Source organism: Corticium candelabrum, chromosome 19 (genome assembly GCF_963422355.1).
Source record: "Corticium candelabrum chromosome 19, ooCorCand1.1, whole genome shotgun sequence".
Taxonomy (NCBI): domain Eukaryota; kingdom Metazoa; phylum Porifera; class Homoscleromorpha; order Homosclerophorida; family Plakinidae; genus Corticium; species Corticium candelabrum.
In genome coordinates, this window is record NC_085103.1 from 6,197,864 (window position 1) to 6,214,491 (window position 16,628).

The 16,628-nt window shown below is 39.6% G+C and overlaps 4 protein-coding genes across 8 annotated transcripts; 2 read left to right on the forward strand and 2 right to left on the reverse strand.

The window, feature by feature from the left end:
* Nucleotides 1-51: 51 nt before the first annotated feature.
* Nucleotides 52-4,919, forward strand: LOC134195240 (cyclic AMP-dependent transcription factor ATF-2-like). Its single transcript, XM_062664243.1, has 10 exons — nucleotides 52-317; nucleotides 791-881; nucleotides 947-1,053; nucleotides 1,576-1,608; nucleotides 1,668-2,060; nucleotides 2,311-2,438; nucleotides 2,508-2,582; nucleotides 3,214-3,310; nucleotides 3,997-4,153; nucleotides 4,563-4,919. Exons 1-10 carry the CDS (start codon nucleotides 267-269, stop codon nucleotides 4,742-4,744), a joined length of 1,314 nt encoding a protein of 437 aa, XP_062520227.1. The 5' UTR covers nucleotides 52-266; the 3' UTR covers nucleotides 4,745-4,919.
* Nucleotides 4,920-4,959: 40 nt separating this feature from the next.
* Nucleotides 4,960-9,558, reverse strand: LOC134195239 (alkylglycerol monooxygenase-like). 3 transcript variants are annotated; one of them, XM_062664242.1, is made up of 11 exons: nucleotides 9,420-9,558; nucleotides 9,231-9,361; nucleotides 8,601-8,752; nucleotides 7,792-8,055; nucleotides 7,671-7,736; nucleotides 7,524-7,603; nucleotides 6,781-6,840; nucleotides 6,463-6,654; nucleotides 6,316-6,398; nucleotides 5,838-5,938; nucleotides 4,960-5,254 (listed from the first exon to the last, which is right to left on the reverse strand). In XM_062664242.1, the coding sequence occupies exons 1-11, from the start codon at nucleotides 9,531-9,533 to the stop codon at nucleotides 5,115-5,117; spliced, it is 1,383 nt and encodes a 460-aa protein (XP_062520226.1). In that variant the 5' UTR covers nucleotides 9,534-9,558; the 3' UTR covers nucleotides 4,960-5,114. The 3 variants fall into 3 exon arrangements, 2 of the variants coding, with proteins under 2 accessions (XP_062520226.1, XP_062520225.1); XM_062664241.1 differs by having other exon boundaries at nucleotides 7,792-8,058; XR_009972351.1 differs by having other exon boundaries at nucleotides 5,210-5,254; nucleotides 5,838-6,245; nucleotides 7,792-8,058.
* LOC134195244 (G patch domain-containing protein 8-like) lies at nucleotides 8,573-13,647 on the forward strand. Of its 3 annotated transcripts, none has more exons than XM_062664246.1 (9): nucleotides 9,597-9,707; nucleotides 9,767-9,841; nucleotides 10,337-10,409; nucleotides 11,470-11,537; nucleotides 11,595-11,681; nucleotides 12,441-12,584; nucleotides 12,634-12,676; nucleotides 12,733-12,829; nucleotides 13,313-13,647. In XM_062664246.1, exons 1-9 carry the CDS (start codon nucleotides 9,654-9,656, stop codon nucleotides 13,599-13,601), a joined length of 930 nt encoding a protein of 309 aa, XP_062520230.1. In that variant the 5' UTR covers nucleotides 9,597-9,653; the 3' UTR covers nucleotides 13,602-13,647. The 3 variants fall into 3 exon arrangements, with proteins under 3 accessions (XP_062520231.1, XP_062520230.1, XP_062520233.1); XM_062664249.1 differs by lacking the exon at nucleotides 13,313-13,647 and adding an exon at nucleotides 12,948-13,114; XM_062664247.1 differs by lacking the exons at nucleotides 9,597-9,707; nucleotides 9,767-9,841 and adding an exon at nucleotides 8,573-8,681.
* Nucleotides 13,648-13,661: 14 nt separating this feature from the next.
* On the reverse strand, nucleotides 13,662-16,627 carry LOC134195242 (uncharacterized). Its single transcript, XM_062664244.1, has 6 exons — nucleotides 16,435-16,627; nucleotides 15,553-16,313; nucleotides 14,834-14,946; nucleotides 14,709-14,766; nucleotides 14,580-14,651; nucleotides 13,662-13,944 (listed from the first exon to the last, which is right to left on the reverse strand). Exons 1-6 carry the CDS (start codon nucleotides 16,488-16,490, stop codon nucleotides 13,754-13,756), a joined length of 1,251 nt encoding a protein of 416 aa, XP_062520228.1. The 5' UTR covers nucleotides 16,491-16,627; the 3' UTR covers nucleotides 13,662-13,753.
* Nucleotide 16,628: the final 1 nt, after the last annotated feature.

Below are 16,628 nucleotides of genomic sequence, written 5' to 3' on the forward strand. Positions count from 1 at the left end.
TCACGAGTCACGTGGTTAGATAGATAATGACATCATTGGGGACCAAGAAAATTACGTCATTACCAAGCGACGCCATTTTGTTTCCCTCGACCGCACGCACAGACTGCCGTGACACCGTTTTTGCTTTACCCGTGTCTTTTGAATCATTCTCATTTTGTAAGGTCGTCATTGAGTTCAAAGATTTATACTTTCAAATTTGAGGAAGAAGCGAATCTGAGTTGCAACACAACCGACAGACTTGCTAGTAGCGGAACTTTCAACGAGAAATGGATGAAGAAGAGAAGCCGTTTGCTTGTAACTTTGGTGGTTGTAATCAGGTCAGTACAGTACGCTATGCCACGAATCGAAAACATTGCTTTCAGTGGGCAAAATACATTGTCAGTTGTGTGATGTACGTGTATGTGATGTAATGTGACGACAAGATATGTAGCACTTAAATCGTGATTGGAAATTGCTAGAGAACGACCATTTTGCTGCATGACGTTAGCAGCTACAGTTGTAGCAATCTACAGCTATGTACGCGCTCCGCTGTCGACTAACCTAAACGACTAGTCTAGCTATTATACTCACAAGATGATCTGACCGCTGACGGGTAGAGCGTGTAGAGTATAGTAAGAGTAGCAGTTGAGGATAATTTTGTGAGCGCTTGTAAGTTGGTGTGTTGATAGCAAAAGGTGTTGTAACGCTGACATCAGTGTACTTGTGCTTATTACAGTGCATGACATCATCCATCCTGTTACGCAATTTTGTATCTTGCTTGACACGCTTTATGGCATCTGTCTTTCCTCAGCGATTTAGCAACAATGACCATTTGATTGTGCATGAACAGCATCATACTTTGGACATCAAGTTTCCGGGAAGAGCAGACTCCTTTCTTGTTGGTAAGTGTAACTTGTGTTAGCTGCATGTTAATTGTAGTGATGTAGATTGTTCTTTTCTGCATTAGATCAAACGCCAACTCCAACACGTTTCCTAAAGCTGGGAGATGAGACGGGCTTGTTTGAGGCTCTAAAAGGAGATGAATTGCCAAAGCCATCGAATCCGTTTGATGTGGTGAGCTGCAGTCTATGGCATGAAAAGTGCACGTTTGATACTTCAGATTGTGATATATTAGTTGCAAGGTAATGAATATTATAATAGTTAGTGAAATGTTTAAAGGGCTGTCAATGTGTTTGGTCTTCTGTGTTACGAAGTAAATGAGATATGATGTAGATAATATACATTGATTATGCCTTTCCTGTTGCTTTCAAATTCTGTGTGTTGACTTTTGATGCAGTTGTAGGTGGAATTTATTTATGTATGAATTTGTCAGCTTGTGTGACAGTAGACAGTTGGAAGTGACAATAAATAAAAGCGATTATCTCACCTTTTGTGGGTTATTGTGACTGTTGTATGATAGATTCCCCTTTTGCAATTTATCAGTGAGGTTAATTCAGTATGTTTGAATTTTTTAAGTTATATTGTGTTGGGCATGACATCATGCAGTTGTATTCTAGTTACAAGTACATGCTGAAGCAATGAGTCGATTGTTGTATTGGAAGGATATTTATTGTATGTGATTATGTATTGTTGCAGGGTTTCAGGGAAGCAGCTTTGAAGAATTCCCAGGTTTCAACGTGTTTGTTCTGTTTATTGCTGTTTTTGGAGTTGAGTGTGTGTCTTTGTAGACAAGTCAGTCTGTTTCACAGCCAGTATATCAGGTTACACAGCCTGTGGCAGATCGTGATCGAGAAAGTATTGGGACTTCTGTTGGAACTTCATCTATCGAGAAACCTGTAATGACAACAGTGAAAACTCTTAACTCATCTGAAACTTCTCAAATGCTTCTTCAAGCTGTGGGTTTGCCTTCTAAAACTGTTTTGCCTTCGTCAAAATCATCACCTTCGTTACCTGTCAGCGGCATTGCTTCCTCTGTTGGAACTGTTGTTATTCCTGTAGCACCACCTACAGGACTAGCCAATCCTACTGCTGACTTTCCTGTGGCGTCTGTACCTATTGGTCTCAGTCTTGCAAATAGTTCCAAAGTTGCAGCAATTAATGGAAAATTTGATCTAAAACAAGTATGCATAAATTTCTTGAATCCGTGACTGTCAATCAATTTGTTACTTTAGGTGTAATTTTTTGTTTGGCACAGATGGGTTGCTGCACACGCGTGCACACACACACACACACACACACACACTGCAGTAATAAACTGTTCTAGTTATGTTATGTTTGATAATGATCCAGTTGCATGGTTAGTGTCCGCTTTGTGAATTTGTTGTGATCATATGTAAAATTTTTATGTCCTTAATTGTAATTTCTATTTAGCAAATCAAGCACAATCTTGTTGCTCAGAATCCAAGCATTGTCTCTCAGGCTATTGCTCATGCTCAGACAAGAGAAGATACATTGCAAGAGAATGTGTACTCTCCAACAGAAGTGAACAAAACTGCTGGGTATGCATTACTATTCTAATCCAGTTAATACATAGGATATTTAATTAATGCCTTTTCTTGTTGCTACAGGAGAAGAAGAAGTCGAAGTCGAACTGAAGATGGTGATCCAGACACAAAACGAAAACGATTTCTGGAGAGGAACAGGTCGGTATTATTGATGTCTATTTATTGTATGCTTTTATGGAAGAGTTTGCCAAGTCTGTTCTAGTAAAACTGAAGTTGTTTTACTTGCTTTGAAGTTATGAGTACTCAATTGTTGTTTCTTGTCACTTTCCTGGCACACAACATTTGTAGTTAATGTTGTGTAACCAGGAGCAACATCTATGCTAACTCTTGACAATTACAGACTATTATAGTGGTGTTATGGTCTTTGTGGTCATGTGAAATGACAGTCACTCTTTGTGTACGATTTTAAAAATGGATTTTACAAGTAGCGCACTTAGAAGTAAAATGGCATCTAAATTTGTGGTTGAGACAATATTTCTGTTGTGGTTTTCAGAAAACTCATAGCTGTGGAAGCGGGGTGACACCCTCCCGTGTAAAACAGCTTCAGTTAGTGGTATTGTTGTGATCAACGGACGTGATCTTTTGTAGCACATGAATAGTTAGTATTAGTTAAAATGTATGTCTAGTCAATGACCATTGCCAGTGAGATTATGGTGGCATCTAAAATATCTAGTGTGATCAAGGTGTTGTAAACATTTTGTTTGTTTGTTTATATTTGTGTGATAGAGTTGATTGTAGTGTAGAAGTTGATGAGCTAGTGTTTGTTCAGAGCTGCAGCAACTCGTTGTCGGGAAAAACGAAAGCAGTGGATTGTGGGTTTGGAGAAAAAGGCTGATGGAATGTCTGCACAGAACACTCAGTTACAGGTAGGCAATAGTATTCTGTAAACTGACATCATGTGCAGATACAGAGCATACAGATAGCAAGCAAACAGGATGGGTCATCTAGCAAATTACACAGCTTGAAGTGCATGTATGTGAGGCGATGAATAAGCTATTAGCTTAGCAGAAGGACAACACTAAGTGTGCTTCGATATGTTTAGCTTAAAAGCTGTCTCAAGAGCACAATCAGTCTTGCTGTGCATACTTGTATGTTTGAATGGAAGTATATGTGCTGTTGTACACCTATGGTCTTTTCACATGAATCAGCAACAAGAAAGGGTGATGCAAGAAAGGGTGATGCAAGAAAGGGTGATGCAAGAAAGGGTGACGCAAGAAAGGGTGATGCAAGAAAGGGTGATGCACTTGTGTTTCTTTTCCAGCAATTGATGTTGGTCGTAGGTTTAAACTGGCTGATGTGGGTAACAGTAAATGTTGCTCTTGCTGTTTGATGACAAATGAAATGATGCTTTTTTATCATCTGGAGAATTTGAAGTTGTGGTCCTCTGATTGCTTAGCTTAGGAGAGTCAGTGAATAGCGAGTACTATTAGGATATAGATTATGATCAGATATCAAACCTGTAGGCAAGCTGATGGACATAAGGGGTAGATGTATAGATCCCATACCATGTTTGAATGTATTTTGCTGATTATATGCTATCTTTGTCTATTAGCAAGAAGTCTTGTTTTTGAAAAATGAAGTAGCGCAGCTGAAGTCGTTGCTGCTGGCTCACAAGGATTGCCCTGTCACAGTTGCTCAACAAGAGCAGATGAAACAGTTGCAAGCTACATCTACAGACGGCTTGCCTGCTACAACCACTTTGTCAACAGGTATGGTTTCTCTTATTAAAATTTGTGCGTAAATATTCAGTTTTGTGAAACACTACAACAAGAGTAGATCTTGCTCAGTATAATTGGTTCATAATTTTATTGTGAGCTTCTATTGGGTACAGTGTCATTTGTTTTGGACTTATGTTTCTTGCTTGCATGCTGAAAGTTCACTCGCTGCCAAATTTTGTTGTTTTGTTATTGGATCGGTTGCTGCTTGTATACACAGGTGGGAAGGACATACAGTGAGCACTCACTTTTATAATAAAGTGACCATTTAGAGTGCCTTTCAACAGGATAATCCACGCTTGTCTAACATTTAACTACAGATTATTGTATTATTGTGTTTCTGTTTGACAATGAGTAGTATGTACCATGGTACGTTAATGTTATGATTTTATTATCTGTTTAGGTCAGCAAACGTTTTTCTTGTTTACAAAGTCTTCTGACATGGCGTCTTCAACACCAATAACCACTGGGGCAAAACAAGAACATGCAGAGCAAGTTGCAACGACCGCCCTTGCAACAATGGCAAGACCAAACAACCAACTCTTAAATTTGGCAAAACTCAACACGACAACAGGAGTCAACTAAGGCAAGTTGCAATGGATGGTTACACATTAACTTATGTTTCTTGTCTGTTTACAAAGTAGCTTCGTACTTGTGTGAGCATGGCCTCGTAGAAAGAAATTGTACTTCTGTATATAAAGCAGCAGCATTTGACATAGCAAATTTTCTAAGTAATTCTATTTTGATTGTCTTGACTGTGTTTGTGGAAGCCATACTAGCTTTCTACTTTAGAGCAGCAGCCATAGAGTTAATACACAGCTCATTGTTTTTCCCATTTATTGCAAAACTTCTGTGCATCTGTGTGCATAATATTATAGAAACAAAAACTGTAATTCCGCATACAAACTGAACAACATGAGATAGCAATTTTATTAGTAAATCTATTCGGCCTTCTTTACTGTGTTGTTGCTGTGTCATTTTCACTCACTCTTGTTAATCCGGCTGTGGAAACTTGCTTTGCTGAGAGCAGCACCCACAGAGACACCGAAAACATGAACCACAAGCGAAGAACACTCATTCCCATAGAAGGAAACCCTGAAAGACAAATCCAATGGACTACATTCACATTACACAGACTTCTAAGAGATAAAAAAATTAATTACAAATAAATACTACATAAGTAGCCATCAAGGTTTTAGCCAAAGAATGTGTGTGAATACTGGTTCAGTGTTATAGCTGTACTCGGTACTTCTAGTATCAGTTAACATTTTAGCATTTCAAACTCTAGGCTGAGGCCAAATGAAGGCAGCCACTGCTTCTGGTTACAGTAGACTTAGTGGGACACGTCAACAAACGATTTGTATTAATGCGCTAAACTTGCCTTCTTTCTTTATGCCACTAAAGTACTGTGTATGGCATGTACTGTAGTTTGTCCCTAATTACATCACAGAGTGGTGATTTAACAGTTTTTGTTTTAGCATTTTGTTTCTGTGTTGTATGATGAAAGGTTTTCAACTAAAGAGTGAAACGTTACCCTGCTTTAATAACATAATTGTAAGGTAGACCAACCAGTCCGCTGTTTGCTATCGACTCTAATTAGCACTTAGTAAATCATATAAACTATAATACACAGTAGTGTATACTGGTTTCTCATTTTGTAGTTTGGCATGCCACTCACCTAGCAGACTTTCCATAGCTGATTGTCCTGTAGTAAAGGTAGCAATGTCAATCATTAGAAAAACAGCAACACGCACCGTTTCCAGGTAAGGAGCATACCATCTGTCGATATAAAATAAAACAGCGTTTAATTAATATGAAAACATTAACATGAGTATCATAAGACTAATTCCATCAAAAGGCTGCCAACAAAGTCATCTCTGTAAATGAGTGATGTGAATTTAATGAAGTCACGTGATGCCGACCAAGACTTGGTCAATCCATCACAATGATGGCTTGGTCACCATGAACGTTGAGAATTCGGCTGTCAGTGCATGCTAAGTGCAATTTTGAGAAATGAAGGTCTGCTGATTGCTCACTCACAGACCTGTTCTTGGCCATTGTCAAGGTACTTATCCACAGTGTACACCTTGTTGACACCAAGTATTACACTACTCTTCCAATGAGTGTGTTACAGCCTAATCTGATGTTGAGCTTACTTTTTGTCAAACAGAGCTCCAAATGCAACCAAGGAGAAAATGAGGCACATGACACCAACATTAACAGCACTGCGATTTATAATCTAACACAAGCATTGCAATTGAGTATATGCATTGCAACATCGCAATCATTCAGGTACCAATTACTTTTGCCTTCAGTCCCAAATGACTAAACACGATCACTGTGACAAAGAAATGGATGAAAACATAGGTAGTGGCCCAAAGTGGTAGTTCTGAATTATATTTTGGATGTGGATGATGCACGTCAGGAATGTCTGTTATTTCTCCCAAACGAGGCTTTCCAGGTGACCACCCAGGTCCCTTGAACAATACTGATACCTATACATATACAAAAGAAGCAAGCTGAGTTGCGGAATCACTAGAGACCCATCAGGAAAAGTTATAGAATCTTATATGAATCTCGCACTTTTCCAGAATGGGACATTCATATTGCAGATTTCATGCCTTGTTCCGGACGCCTTTGGTCTGCCAGAAGGTACACCAAATGTGCTTGAAGTGACTTGCCTACAGAAAAGGCAATAAACTAATGCACTACACAGACTCGCCACGACTGAGTGTCTCAAGATCAAAACCAATCTCCAGTGTATGCACCAACTGCAATGAATAAGCCTGGCCATAATAACTGGTAAATGTAGGTCAAAGGCTATGTGGTCTTGTTGTGCGATAAACAGTTACAATGACTATCAGACAGATTTTGATCTAGTCACACATTCTTGTATATGCCTCTGTGCCCGTGCTTGTGGTGTGGTGTGGTGGTGGTGGTGTGTGTGTGTTGTTGTTGGTGGTATGTGTGTGTGTGTGTGTGTGTGTGTGTGTGTGTGTGTGTGTGTGTGTGTGTGTGTGTGTGTGTGTGTGTGTATGTGTGTGTGTGTGTGTGTGTATGTGTGTGTGTGTGTGTGTGTGTGTGTGTGTGTTGTTGTTGTTGGTGGTGGTGGTGGTGTGTGTGTGTGTGTGTGTGTGTGTGTGTGTGTGCGTGTGTGCATGTGCGTGTGTGCACGCGCAAGGGGTGAGAGCCTGCATGCATGTAAAGCATGCATTTCGTGAGACTATGCTTTCTACAAGACTGTAGTAATGTTTCTCTATATAGATGTATTGCTTGCATCACACTACTGTCAAAACATTAGCTGCCGTCTCTAGAAAACTGTGATGCAATGCAAATGTAACAAAACAAACGAATCACACACAACCTGAGCCCACACAGGATCCCATGTCATGAGAGGATGAGTAAGTCCATACACTACGTGATCTTCTTCAGCTTGGAATGTTCCTTGAGTACACAAATAATGCAAGTGAGTATCATTTCGGACTTCCTCTGTACATGCTGTTTCCTTTACCAAAGAGTCTATCCCATATGATAAGAGTACCACCATAGTTCTTGTCAATACAATAACGATTTCTACCTACACCATCAATTATATTGTATGACATAAGGTAATAAGATGATACTGTCAATACCATGATGCACTCGATGATGGCTGGGTGTGTTCAGAATGTACTCTAATGGTCCCAGTGATTTTACAACTTCAGTGTGAATCCAAAATTGATATAAAATATTAAATTGAGTGTGAACCATAAATATCGGTGGTGGTACAGCAAGAGCAAGTGGCAAATAGAAAATCCATGATGTGAAACCCTGCATGGCACCCTGACGAAGTGCTGTAGTCAGGTTGTATTCTTCTGAGCTGTGGTGCACTTGATGTGCAGCCCACATAATATTAACTTCTATAAATACGTACGTAATAATGCACTGCTAAGGCATTTACAGCAAGAAACCCTACAGTTTTTCTCCTGTCTATCTGTCTGTCTGTCTGTCTGTCTGTCAGACTCATGGTCGTAGCTAGTAACATTCAATGCATCTACTGTAACTACAAGTCCAACTATATATAGTAACACCATGCAAGATTTTCCCAATCTTAGCCAGTAAGATAAACTGACAAATAGGTGCAATTAAAAAAACTAATGCTACACCACACTACCAAGAGATGACATGTACCAAGAGACGACATGTACCAAGAGACGACATGAGCTTCCAATTGGTATCTTGCTTCTATCTGTCTATCTGCCTGTCTGTCTGTCAAAAACATCATATATGTCTTAGATCAAACCTAATAGACATTTAAGCAATAAGCATACAGGCTAGGGGTAATTAAACTTCAAAGAAGACTTACATATACATAGGTAAGAAAGCTAATTAATGTCTGTCTGTCTATCAGCCCATCTGGCTGCTTGCATATCTTTGTATCTCTAGTATTTTTACATCTGACCATGGCCAAGTCGATGGAAAACATAGTACCCAAGATCAACTCCAATGAAGCATATCCACCATGTGTAAGGTGAATTCCAAGGTAACTCAGTAATTCTCATGTTATTATAAATGATGACATAAGTTGTCAGTTGTGCAGAAAATGTCACCATCCTACAAAACCAAGAAACATCTAGAGTGCATGTATCCATTAATTAATTGTATTCTAATAATTCTGAAATGAAAAGTGTAAAACATTTCAAAAAATTCCAATCTAAATGCTAACTGGGCAATGTCTGCTATTTTAAGGCATTCAAAGAGAACAGTGGGGCTAGCCTAAGTTAATTCTACAGAGAAGACTTCATTTTGAAGAGATTAATTGTCATTGGGTTGGTGACTCTATTGCCCTGTAAACTTGATATTACGCTTGAAATTCAGAAGACTTGGACTAGTTTCACAAACGACTCCTTATTGTTCATTTTTTCCCTAGTAGAATTCTGATTATTCTAAACTACTCATGCACCCGTATTTGCAGTAGCAAATCCGAGATCATCATGACATGCATATAGCTTTATAGTAAATTGTCAAATGTTATTAGTACACTGTAGTCGCTCATTGCACCTAAATTGCCTACACAAGTGAATAATCTCACTTCATCATTTCTGACAGCATTCCTGCAGACATGGAGTTAATACCGTCGTTGACACGAGCTTTTGGAGCAGCACCGCTTAGACAAGAAACGATAACCTCAATCAACATTGCCCCAAAGAAAAATGGCAAGCTCTAGATCCCAAATAAATTAGCTATTTGTATCTAGATTTCGGATCGACGAAAGGCCTACTTGGCTGATGTAATCAGGAACATCTTCCAACTTCTCAAATGAACTTTCAGAAGGAGGTACGATATAAAATAGACGTTGAATTCCGTCCCAAAACGTTACATTAGGAAGAGCCATGACTTCTGGTGCCCTAGCTGCCTTACAAGGCACGTGCTTTAGAATATCCGGGTTCCACTTTATTTCGCTACACACACACAGTGTACTGTACTCTAATTAGGTTAGAAATTGATCAGTCTGATGATGTCTCGCGAAGGACTGTTTCAGCGATATAGTGAACGACGAGACATTGTGGTAGTGTAGATTGAGAATTTTAGAATTCGCTCGGACGAAATTTTGCTCTCTTTCTCTAGGGGGAATCGTTTGATTTGCAAGAGGAACTTGAACCTGCTTATCAGCAAGCTTCTATTGACGAACCAATAACTGAAGTAACGTGTCATTTGGTTGTTTCGTTCTGAGTTAATTATTAATTAATTATTAATTAAGTTCGTTCAATCATTGGTTTAATTATAAAGATGGCAAGGTACGTTGCATGGGCAGATTGAGGGGACGTATATATAGTAGGGTTAGGGTTAGTACAGTACTACATTTATTATTTATGTCGTGCTCAACCAGATCAGTCTGCATGGTTTGTAAAGTCTATTACAAGAACCGGAAGCAAACCCTGCTTCAGAAGTACTTAGACCATCACGGCTGTCTAGAAAGAAGACATGACTTTACGAAGGATCCGAGTAGATCCCAGAAGCACTGTTTTCTGTAAGTGCTGCAGGTTGTGATGACCTGGAATAATGTCCAGCCACTGTGCAATACCTGTGTGCACTGTATAATAATGTCTAATAATATAGTACCGGTATGTAGTTCAATTGTTATTATTGTACGTGGACCCTGTACTTTCATGGTGCCTTGCCGCACCGCTTCCTTAGGATAACGTTGGTTACCAGCTGATGAAGAAGATGGGCTGGAAAAGTGGATGCGGACTTGGCCTACAACAACAAGGTATAGTTACATGTGCTCTAGTCATTTTACGATTATGCAAGTCAGACTACAAGCCGGAAATTTGCTGTATGTCTTATATACCATTTGTTACTTTATTTTTGTTTCATGCAGTCATCCATTCAGTTGATCAGTACTTTTAATCAAATTCTTTCTGTCTGTCTGTTTGTCTGTCTGCCTGTCTCTCTCTCTCCCTCTCCCTCTTCCTCTCTCTCCCTCTCCCTCTTCCTCTCTCTCCCTCTCCCTCTTCCTCTCTCTCCTTCTTCCTCTTCCTCTCTCTCCCTCTCCCTCCCTCTCTCGTTATAAAATATTGGTAAACACAACAGCAATAACGTATAGAGAAAATCTACAACTATATAACCATTGAAATATGTGAATGGTGCTAACAGCCTTTTACCTAGCATGCTTATCAAATTATAACACGAAAGATTAGATTGTTAGTTGCCAAGACAAGTACAATTTACAATAAGTGACTTGAGTGGGGGTATTCATGAGATATTTACTGAATAATCAGTGTGGAAAATAGTGAATTATTTTGGCTGGGACAGACTGAGCCTACTAGGTAGGACATTCTTGTATGGTGTTACATGTATAACTAAGTGCCTCCCCTACGTTTACTGCAGTCATTTTGCATGTAATTTTTACAATCAAATTCCAAGGGAGAAATGTAGTTAAAGGCAGCTGAGGTTTTCTCTGGATAAAGCATTCATGAAATTAACAGTTACACCATTGAAAAGGCCATCACGTGCTAAAAGACAAGGTTTACACTATCATATACGCGTACCGATCAATTTTGTGTCCAAACAGGTCACAACACTGGTGCAATGGTTGGTCAGACAAACAACATTTTTGGTGGGACATTGCAAGTCTTATGATCTACCATTATTTTCCACACTGAACAAGTGTAGCAAGTATGCTTAATTAATTAAGAGGCTCACTAAATCAATGCACAGAAAGGAGATCTAGAGCATGCAATTTCCATCACATGAGAGGCTAAATAAGAGAATAAGAGCAGGATCGCTGTTGTGTTAGTGATTCTGGGTGATCATTTCTTGATTGTCAGGTCGTGTTGAACCAGTTCCAATTGTGAACAAGCAAGACAGCGGTGGTATTGGACGTCTGGAGATGGAGGTAAAAGGTCAGCCTTTGCATTTAATTCTTGTGTTGAAGAAATTACACAATGCACAGCTAGAGCAAGTTAGAGAGGTTAGTCAACATAGACGAGTGTTGGAGGTAGAAAAAGAAGACTCAGAAGAAAGAAGGCAAAAGTTTAAGGTCACTGTCTTTCAAATTTTTTATGTACACACACACACACACACACACACACACACACACACACACACACACAGCAGCAGCAGCAGCAGCAGCAGCAACAACAACAACAACAGCAACAACAACAACAAATATAGACATGTGCTGGCACACACGCATGTGCACAACAATGCAAAACATTGGATCAGCTGCAGGAGGTGTTCTTTGAACAATTACACGGTTAACCGAATGGTTATGCATTATGAAGTAGACTGCATCAAGTTTTCTCCAGCTAGACATGATCGAGGGCCAGGAGTGTGCTGGAGCACCTACTGTGACATCACTTCTCCATATATCATATGGGAAGACCAAAACAATGTGCTGCGCAACACAGCAAGCGTTCCGTTCGCAGCCCAAGGCCTGATAACTACTACCTTAATTAATGTCTTTTAGTGTTCTTCTACCGATCACATCCAGACGCTAGTGGCTGATGACACGTTGAAGTCATGCGGTGGCTTTCCCCATTTCAGTTGATGACCAGGTACTCTCATTAATCACCTAATTTAAGTGAGGCAATGGCAGGTAGGTTTTTGCCCAAGAAATTATGCATAACTTGCCTTATGACGGGGTAGTATTCTGCAGCTTTTGTGGGTAGATATACTGTATATGGCCATGCAAATAGCTCTTATTTGTGATAAACAAATCTGGACGAAGCACTACTGTATTTTGGTTATCATTGCTGTGCAATTTTCATATTGTATTTATTGTTGATTATTGATGCAGACCCATATAGACCAAGAGAAATTCATTGCGGAATCAACTGCTTCTCTCAGACAGTCATATTTCTGCATGGATTGTAACAAGCAGTACTCTAACTACACTGAGTATGACAACCATGTGAATTCTTATGACCATGCTCATAGACAGGTGTGTATGTATGAAGCAGTTTTTCAATAATTTATCAACTTGTTTGCAGCGCTTCAAGAATTTAAGAGCTCAAGACTTCAGTCGACGAATGGGTAACACGCTCTTTTGATTGGAAACTGGGTAATCGTGCTGCATGTGTTGTGTGTAGGGTTAAAAAGGCGTAAGCGAGACAAGGCAACAGAGGAGGAAGCAAAGCGAATGAATTTAATTGTTGCAAAAGAAAGAGCAGAAGCTGCACAGAAAAAGTAAGCAATACAAATAATACCTGATCAATTGTACAGGATACCCTATGATGCAGGCAGAACTGCGATAAAGTTTATCCTAAAAATCATTCAACAATTATGAAATAGTGGTTTCTTCTAGATTACTTGGTGCTCAAAAAGTGCAGGAAGCGGGATGTGCATGGTCATAGAAGAGACTTAATGTAACCATTTTAGTGTTGATTACACTTACAGTATTCTCCTTGATGTGTCGAACATCAATGGTTGGCATCAAGTACAGTACTAGAAAATAAAATTTCAATTTAAATGAAGTTTTATGTGATGGATGGTTTAGACTTTTGTTGCCATGACACATCATAACACACCACCATGACTACCACCAGCACCACAATTAAATCTAGCAACCGCAAGGATAGTTTTTCTAGAACTTGTGAAGAATGTGTTGTGTTAGTTTGTTTGTTATCTTGTGTGCACAGGAATATAATGCAATTTGTGTGCCTATTTCAGAAAGGCTGGTAGTGGCAGTGGATTTCGACCTGTCATCAGTAGCAACGAGACTGTGAATACCTCGACAAGACCAGTGTTCAAGCCGATTATTGGATGGGAAGGGGTAGAGGGAGAGGCTGAAGATCCAGTTGCACGTTTGAATGATGCAACTCCTTGTGTGAAGAGTTCTCATCTCGTTGAGAAAGAGGATAGCAGATGTACAAGTAATCCAGTTGCATTAAGGCCACGTGCACCACCTGCACCACTTCCACCCCCAGGTAGAACATCTTTTTTCCCTTTACCTCCGTAATTTGTTTCTTAGCAGCATCATAATAAAAGATATTATTGCATTCTCAGCCAGATTTACTCATAGATTAACCAACTAATTATCTTCAAGCTCTGTGTGTACATACAAATACAAATACAACTCAACTCAATCAATGAATTTCTGACTATACTTGGCTACTGAGAAGGGTGTGTAGGTGGAAGACTAACATTCCTCATGTGTTCATTGACAGCTTCATCTTCCTGTTCACTACTTGATATACCTTCCGAGTTAGACTCACTTTCTGAACTGTCTGACTCATCGCTATCCTCACTTGACTCTTCCTCTTCTGAGCTATCACCACTGTTACTGTCAGAACCAAAGGATTCTACAACATACAAAAAAGCATTAATAATCAAGTGGCAAATTACGACTGCTGTAAGTGTTCTGGTAACCATGGCTCTGCACCTGGAGAATTGTATGTAAGGTCTACTGTGGTGTGAGGATTACTATGCTGTATTGTTAGAGTGTGGCATGTTATGGGATACGACAGCATCACACAGTATTAATTTAAACTGTTGTGAAATGAGTTTTCATGGTTCAACACTAAACAAACATGAACTGTGTGAAGTTTTCCTGTTAGTATTTTGGTCACCAGGTAGAACTTATGTTTACTTTATGATATGAAGCTGGCAAAAATGACTGAGATCATCGTTTATACGAAATGAGGTCACCCATTCTAATGCCTTCTGGTGTAGTGAACAGAGCCTTTAGTCGTGGAGACTTCAAATGATCCACTGTCACATTTTGGATGTTGTATTATTGTTTCCAAATTAGTCAACAGGAGCTGTTGACAATACAAGTTTCAAAGGGAAACTCTGTTTAGCTGAAATAGTGTGTGTAGAAGGGAAACAAAGAAGGCCAAGGACTCATGTTCATTAGTAAGGAACATGTAAACTTCTGCTGTAGCCCATGCATTCTCTGTAAAAATAGAGAAAGCAGTAGTGTACTGTATTGGCTTACCACGATGTATCTTTTCCACAATTACAGGATAGAATTCTCTTGCTGTTTCATTTTCTGGCTCAAACCTCAATACTATTGCAATTACCAACAATAAGGATTTCTGTAACTTCAAATTAGTTTTAGACTAACCGTGTTGGCAGAGAATCAGTCCTGCTTCATATTTCTGGTTCATGACACATGTCAGAAACTAAACATTAATGAACACAAATAACAATACTTTCTTTAGGTGGCATCAGTGATGCAGTACGTCTTACAGATCCCACAAGTTCCAAAGGTGCCTTCCCATCATGAGTAGCCTCTAAATTATCAATATTGATGTCAACTCCAGCTGCAGTAAGGATATCAATTGCCGAGAGAGCTGGCTGGCCTACACAGGTGTACAACAACTGCCACTTTTGCCACAATGGTTTGATGTGATGAAATTGATGTAGCTTTTCTGTGTGTGGCACTAGTGTGTAGCTAACCATAACCTGTTCTCACTACCTCTATGTCATGTGCAGCACTGACTTCCCATTCTGTGACATGGTATAAAGTTCTTGTAAGATTGGGTATTACTGCATTCTTACATTAACAGAAACAAACTATTGGTGATAACTACCAACAAAACAATCTTCAGCGTACGTGTATTGTCATGTCAAATTAACCCCATCTGTAACAAGCTCAAATAAGCAACTTGTCAACATCTCATGCGCAGTTAGCTGTCCAGCAGTGGAACAGATACACTAGAAAGCTAACAATGGAATATACTGACTAAACTTAATTCATTAAATTGGAATGAGTACTGACTTAGGTTGTAGTCATTATTAAAGGGATAACCATAGTTATATCCATTCACATCTACATTCAAATTCAACTACTACATTTAAATCATGACTTAGCCTCTCCTATCCATAGTTAGATCCCCTAGTGTAAACACACTGAATGTCTTGATATTTTGTCTCATAATTAATATATAGTGTCAAAATTCACCTACGTCTTGCCTCTTTCATGCTGTTATTTTGATGGCCATTTCCTGTCACTGATAGCTTTTTCATGAGCGCTTCTGTTGCATCAACGTTTGTTGGATCATCTAATGTTGCAGCGGGGTTAGCTACATGCATAGCAAATGGTGCTGATAAGTTGGGGATAGTTTCAGCAGCAGCTAACTTAGTATCAGAGAAAGGTAACATAGTTTCAGCAGCAGCTAACTTAGTAACAGAGAAAGGTAACTTAATTTCAGAAGTTGGTAACTTGAACGGTTCCATCATAGTGACTGCAGGTTCTGCAGCTGGTGCTTCTGTAGATAGTGATGAGTAGAGCGGAGAGTCAAAATTAATCAAAGAACTAGCTGTAGCTGTTGATGGTGTAGATGTTGTGCTAACTTTAAGATTTGAGGCAGTTCGTGGTTTTGAGTGAGTAGGTGTGGACCTTTGATGTCTCCTCTGCTGGCTGTAAGATCCGGGAATGTACGAAAAACCTGGAGTATTCGACTTCACTTTTTGTGAATAAGATCCCGGAACGTAACCGCTGCCACTGACATTTGGCGATCTTGCAGAAGAAGAAGGCACGTGAGATGTCGAATTTGTCTGCTTTTCATGGGCCACTGGCTTTCGTCGAACGGAAGAGACTAGAGGACTGTCTTTCCCGGAAGTAGTCAGGTTGATGAGGTCACTTCTTTGAAAGGCCGTGGCAGCGCTAGCTGCTGAACAAGAAGCAACTTCAACAGACTGTGCCGTAAACGAGTGAGATTGTGCTCTGAAACAAGTAGAACATACTATTGAGCTCTATTAGAGCAGGCGATATTTATTTGCAAGGAACACAAAGTCATTATTTAGGACACGAAGACGCATATTCGACCAATTTTAGAGCGACATACGCCGCTGTGCTGTCTTCCATTGGGTCTAAACCATCAAAATCTTTTACGTCAGCCATAGCTAAACGAAGAGATCACGGCCCGAGTTTTTCTCTGTCTTTCTCTTCTGTCTTTTTCTGTGACTACCCAGAGATCTTCCCGATACGTTCTCACCTCGTTTCTGTTCAAATTAATATTGGCTACATATACCCGTATGC

Bases quoted from the DNA above. Each gene is read 5' to 3' on its own strand.
- LOC134195240 (XM_062664243.1), top strand. From the start codon at position 267: ATGGATGAAGAAGAGAAGCCGTTTGCTTGTAACTTTGGTGGTTGTAAT. The intron at 1,054-1,575 runs GTGAGCTGCAGT...GTATTGTTGCAG, and splicing joins CATCGAATCCGTTTGATGTG to GGTTTCAGGGAAGCAGCTTT. The intron at 4,154-4,562 runs GTATGGTTTCTC...TTATCTGTTTAG, and splicing joins TACAACCACTTTGTCAACAG to GTCAGCAAACGTTTTTCTTG.
- LOC134195244 (XM_062664246.1), top strand. From the start codon at position 9,654: ATGATGTCTCGCGAAGGACTGTTTCAGCGATATAGTGAACGACGAGAC. The intron at 12,585-12,633 runs GTGTGTATGTAT...ACTTGTTTGCAG, and splicing joins ATGACCATGCTCATAGACAG to CGCTTCAAGAATTTAAGAGC. The intron at 12,830-13,312 runs GTAAGCAATACA...TGCCTATTTCAG, and splicing joins GCAGAAGCTGCACAGAAAAA to AAAGGCTGGTAGTGGCAGTG.
- LOC134195242 (XM_062664244.1), bottom strand. From the start codon at position 16,490: ATGGCTGACGTAAAAGATTTTGATGGTTTAGACCCAATGGAAGACAGC. The intron at 14,767-14,833 runs GTAAGACGTACT...ATTAATGTTTAG, and splicing joins CTTTGGAACTTGTGGGATCT to TTTCTGACATGTGTCATGAA. The intron at 13,945-14,579 runs GTAAGCCAATAC...TGTATGTTGTAG, and splicing joins TGTGGAAAAGATACATCGTG to AATCCTTTGGTTCTGACAGT.
- LOC134195239 (XM_062664241.1), bottom strand. From the start codon at position 9,533: ATGGCTCTTCCTAATGTAACGTTTTGGGACGGAATTCAACGTCTATTT. The intron at 8,059-8,600 runs GTCAGATGTAAA...ACGTATTTATAG, and splicing joins TTTCCATCGACTTGGCCATG to AAGTTAATATTATGTGGGCT. The intron at 7,737-7,791 runs GTATTGACAGTA...TTGATGGTGTAG, and splicing joins CCATCATCGAGTGCATCATG to GTAGAAATCGTTATTGTATT.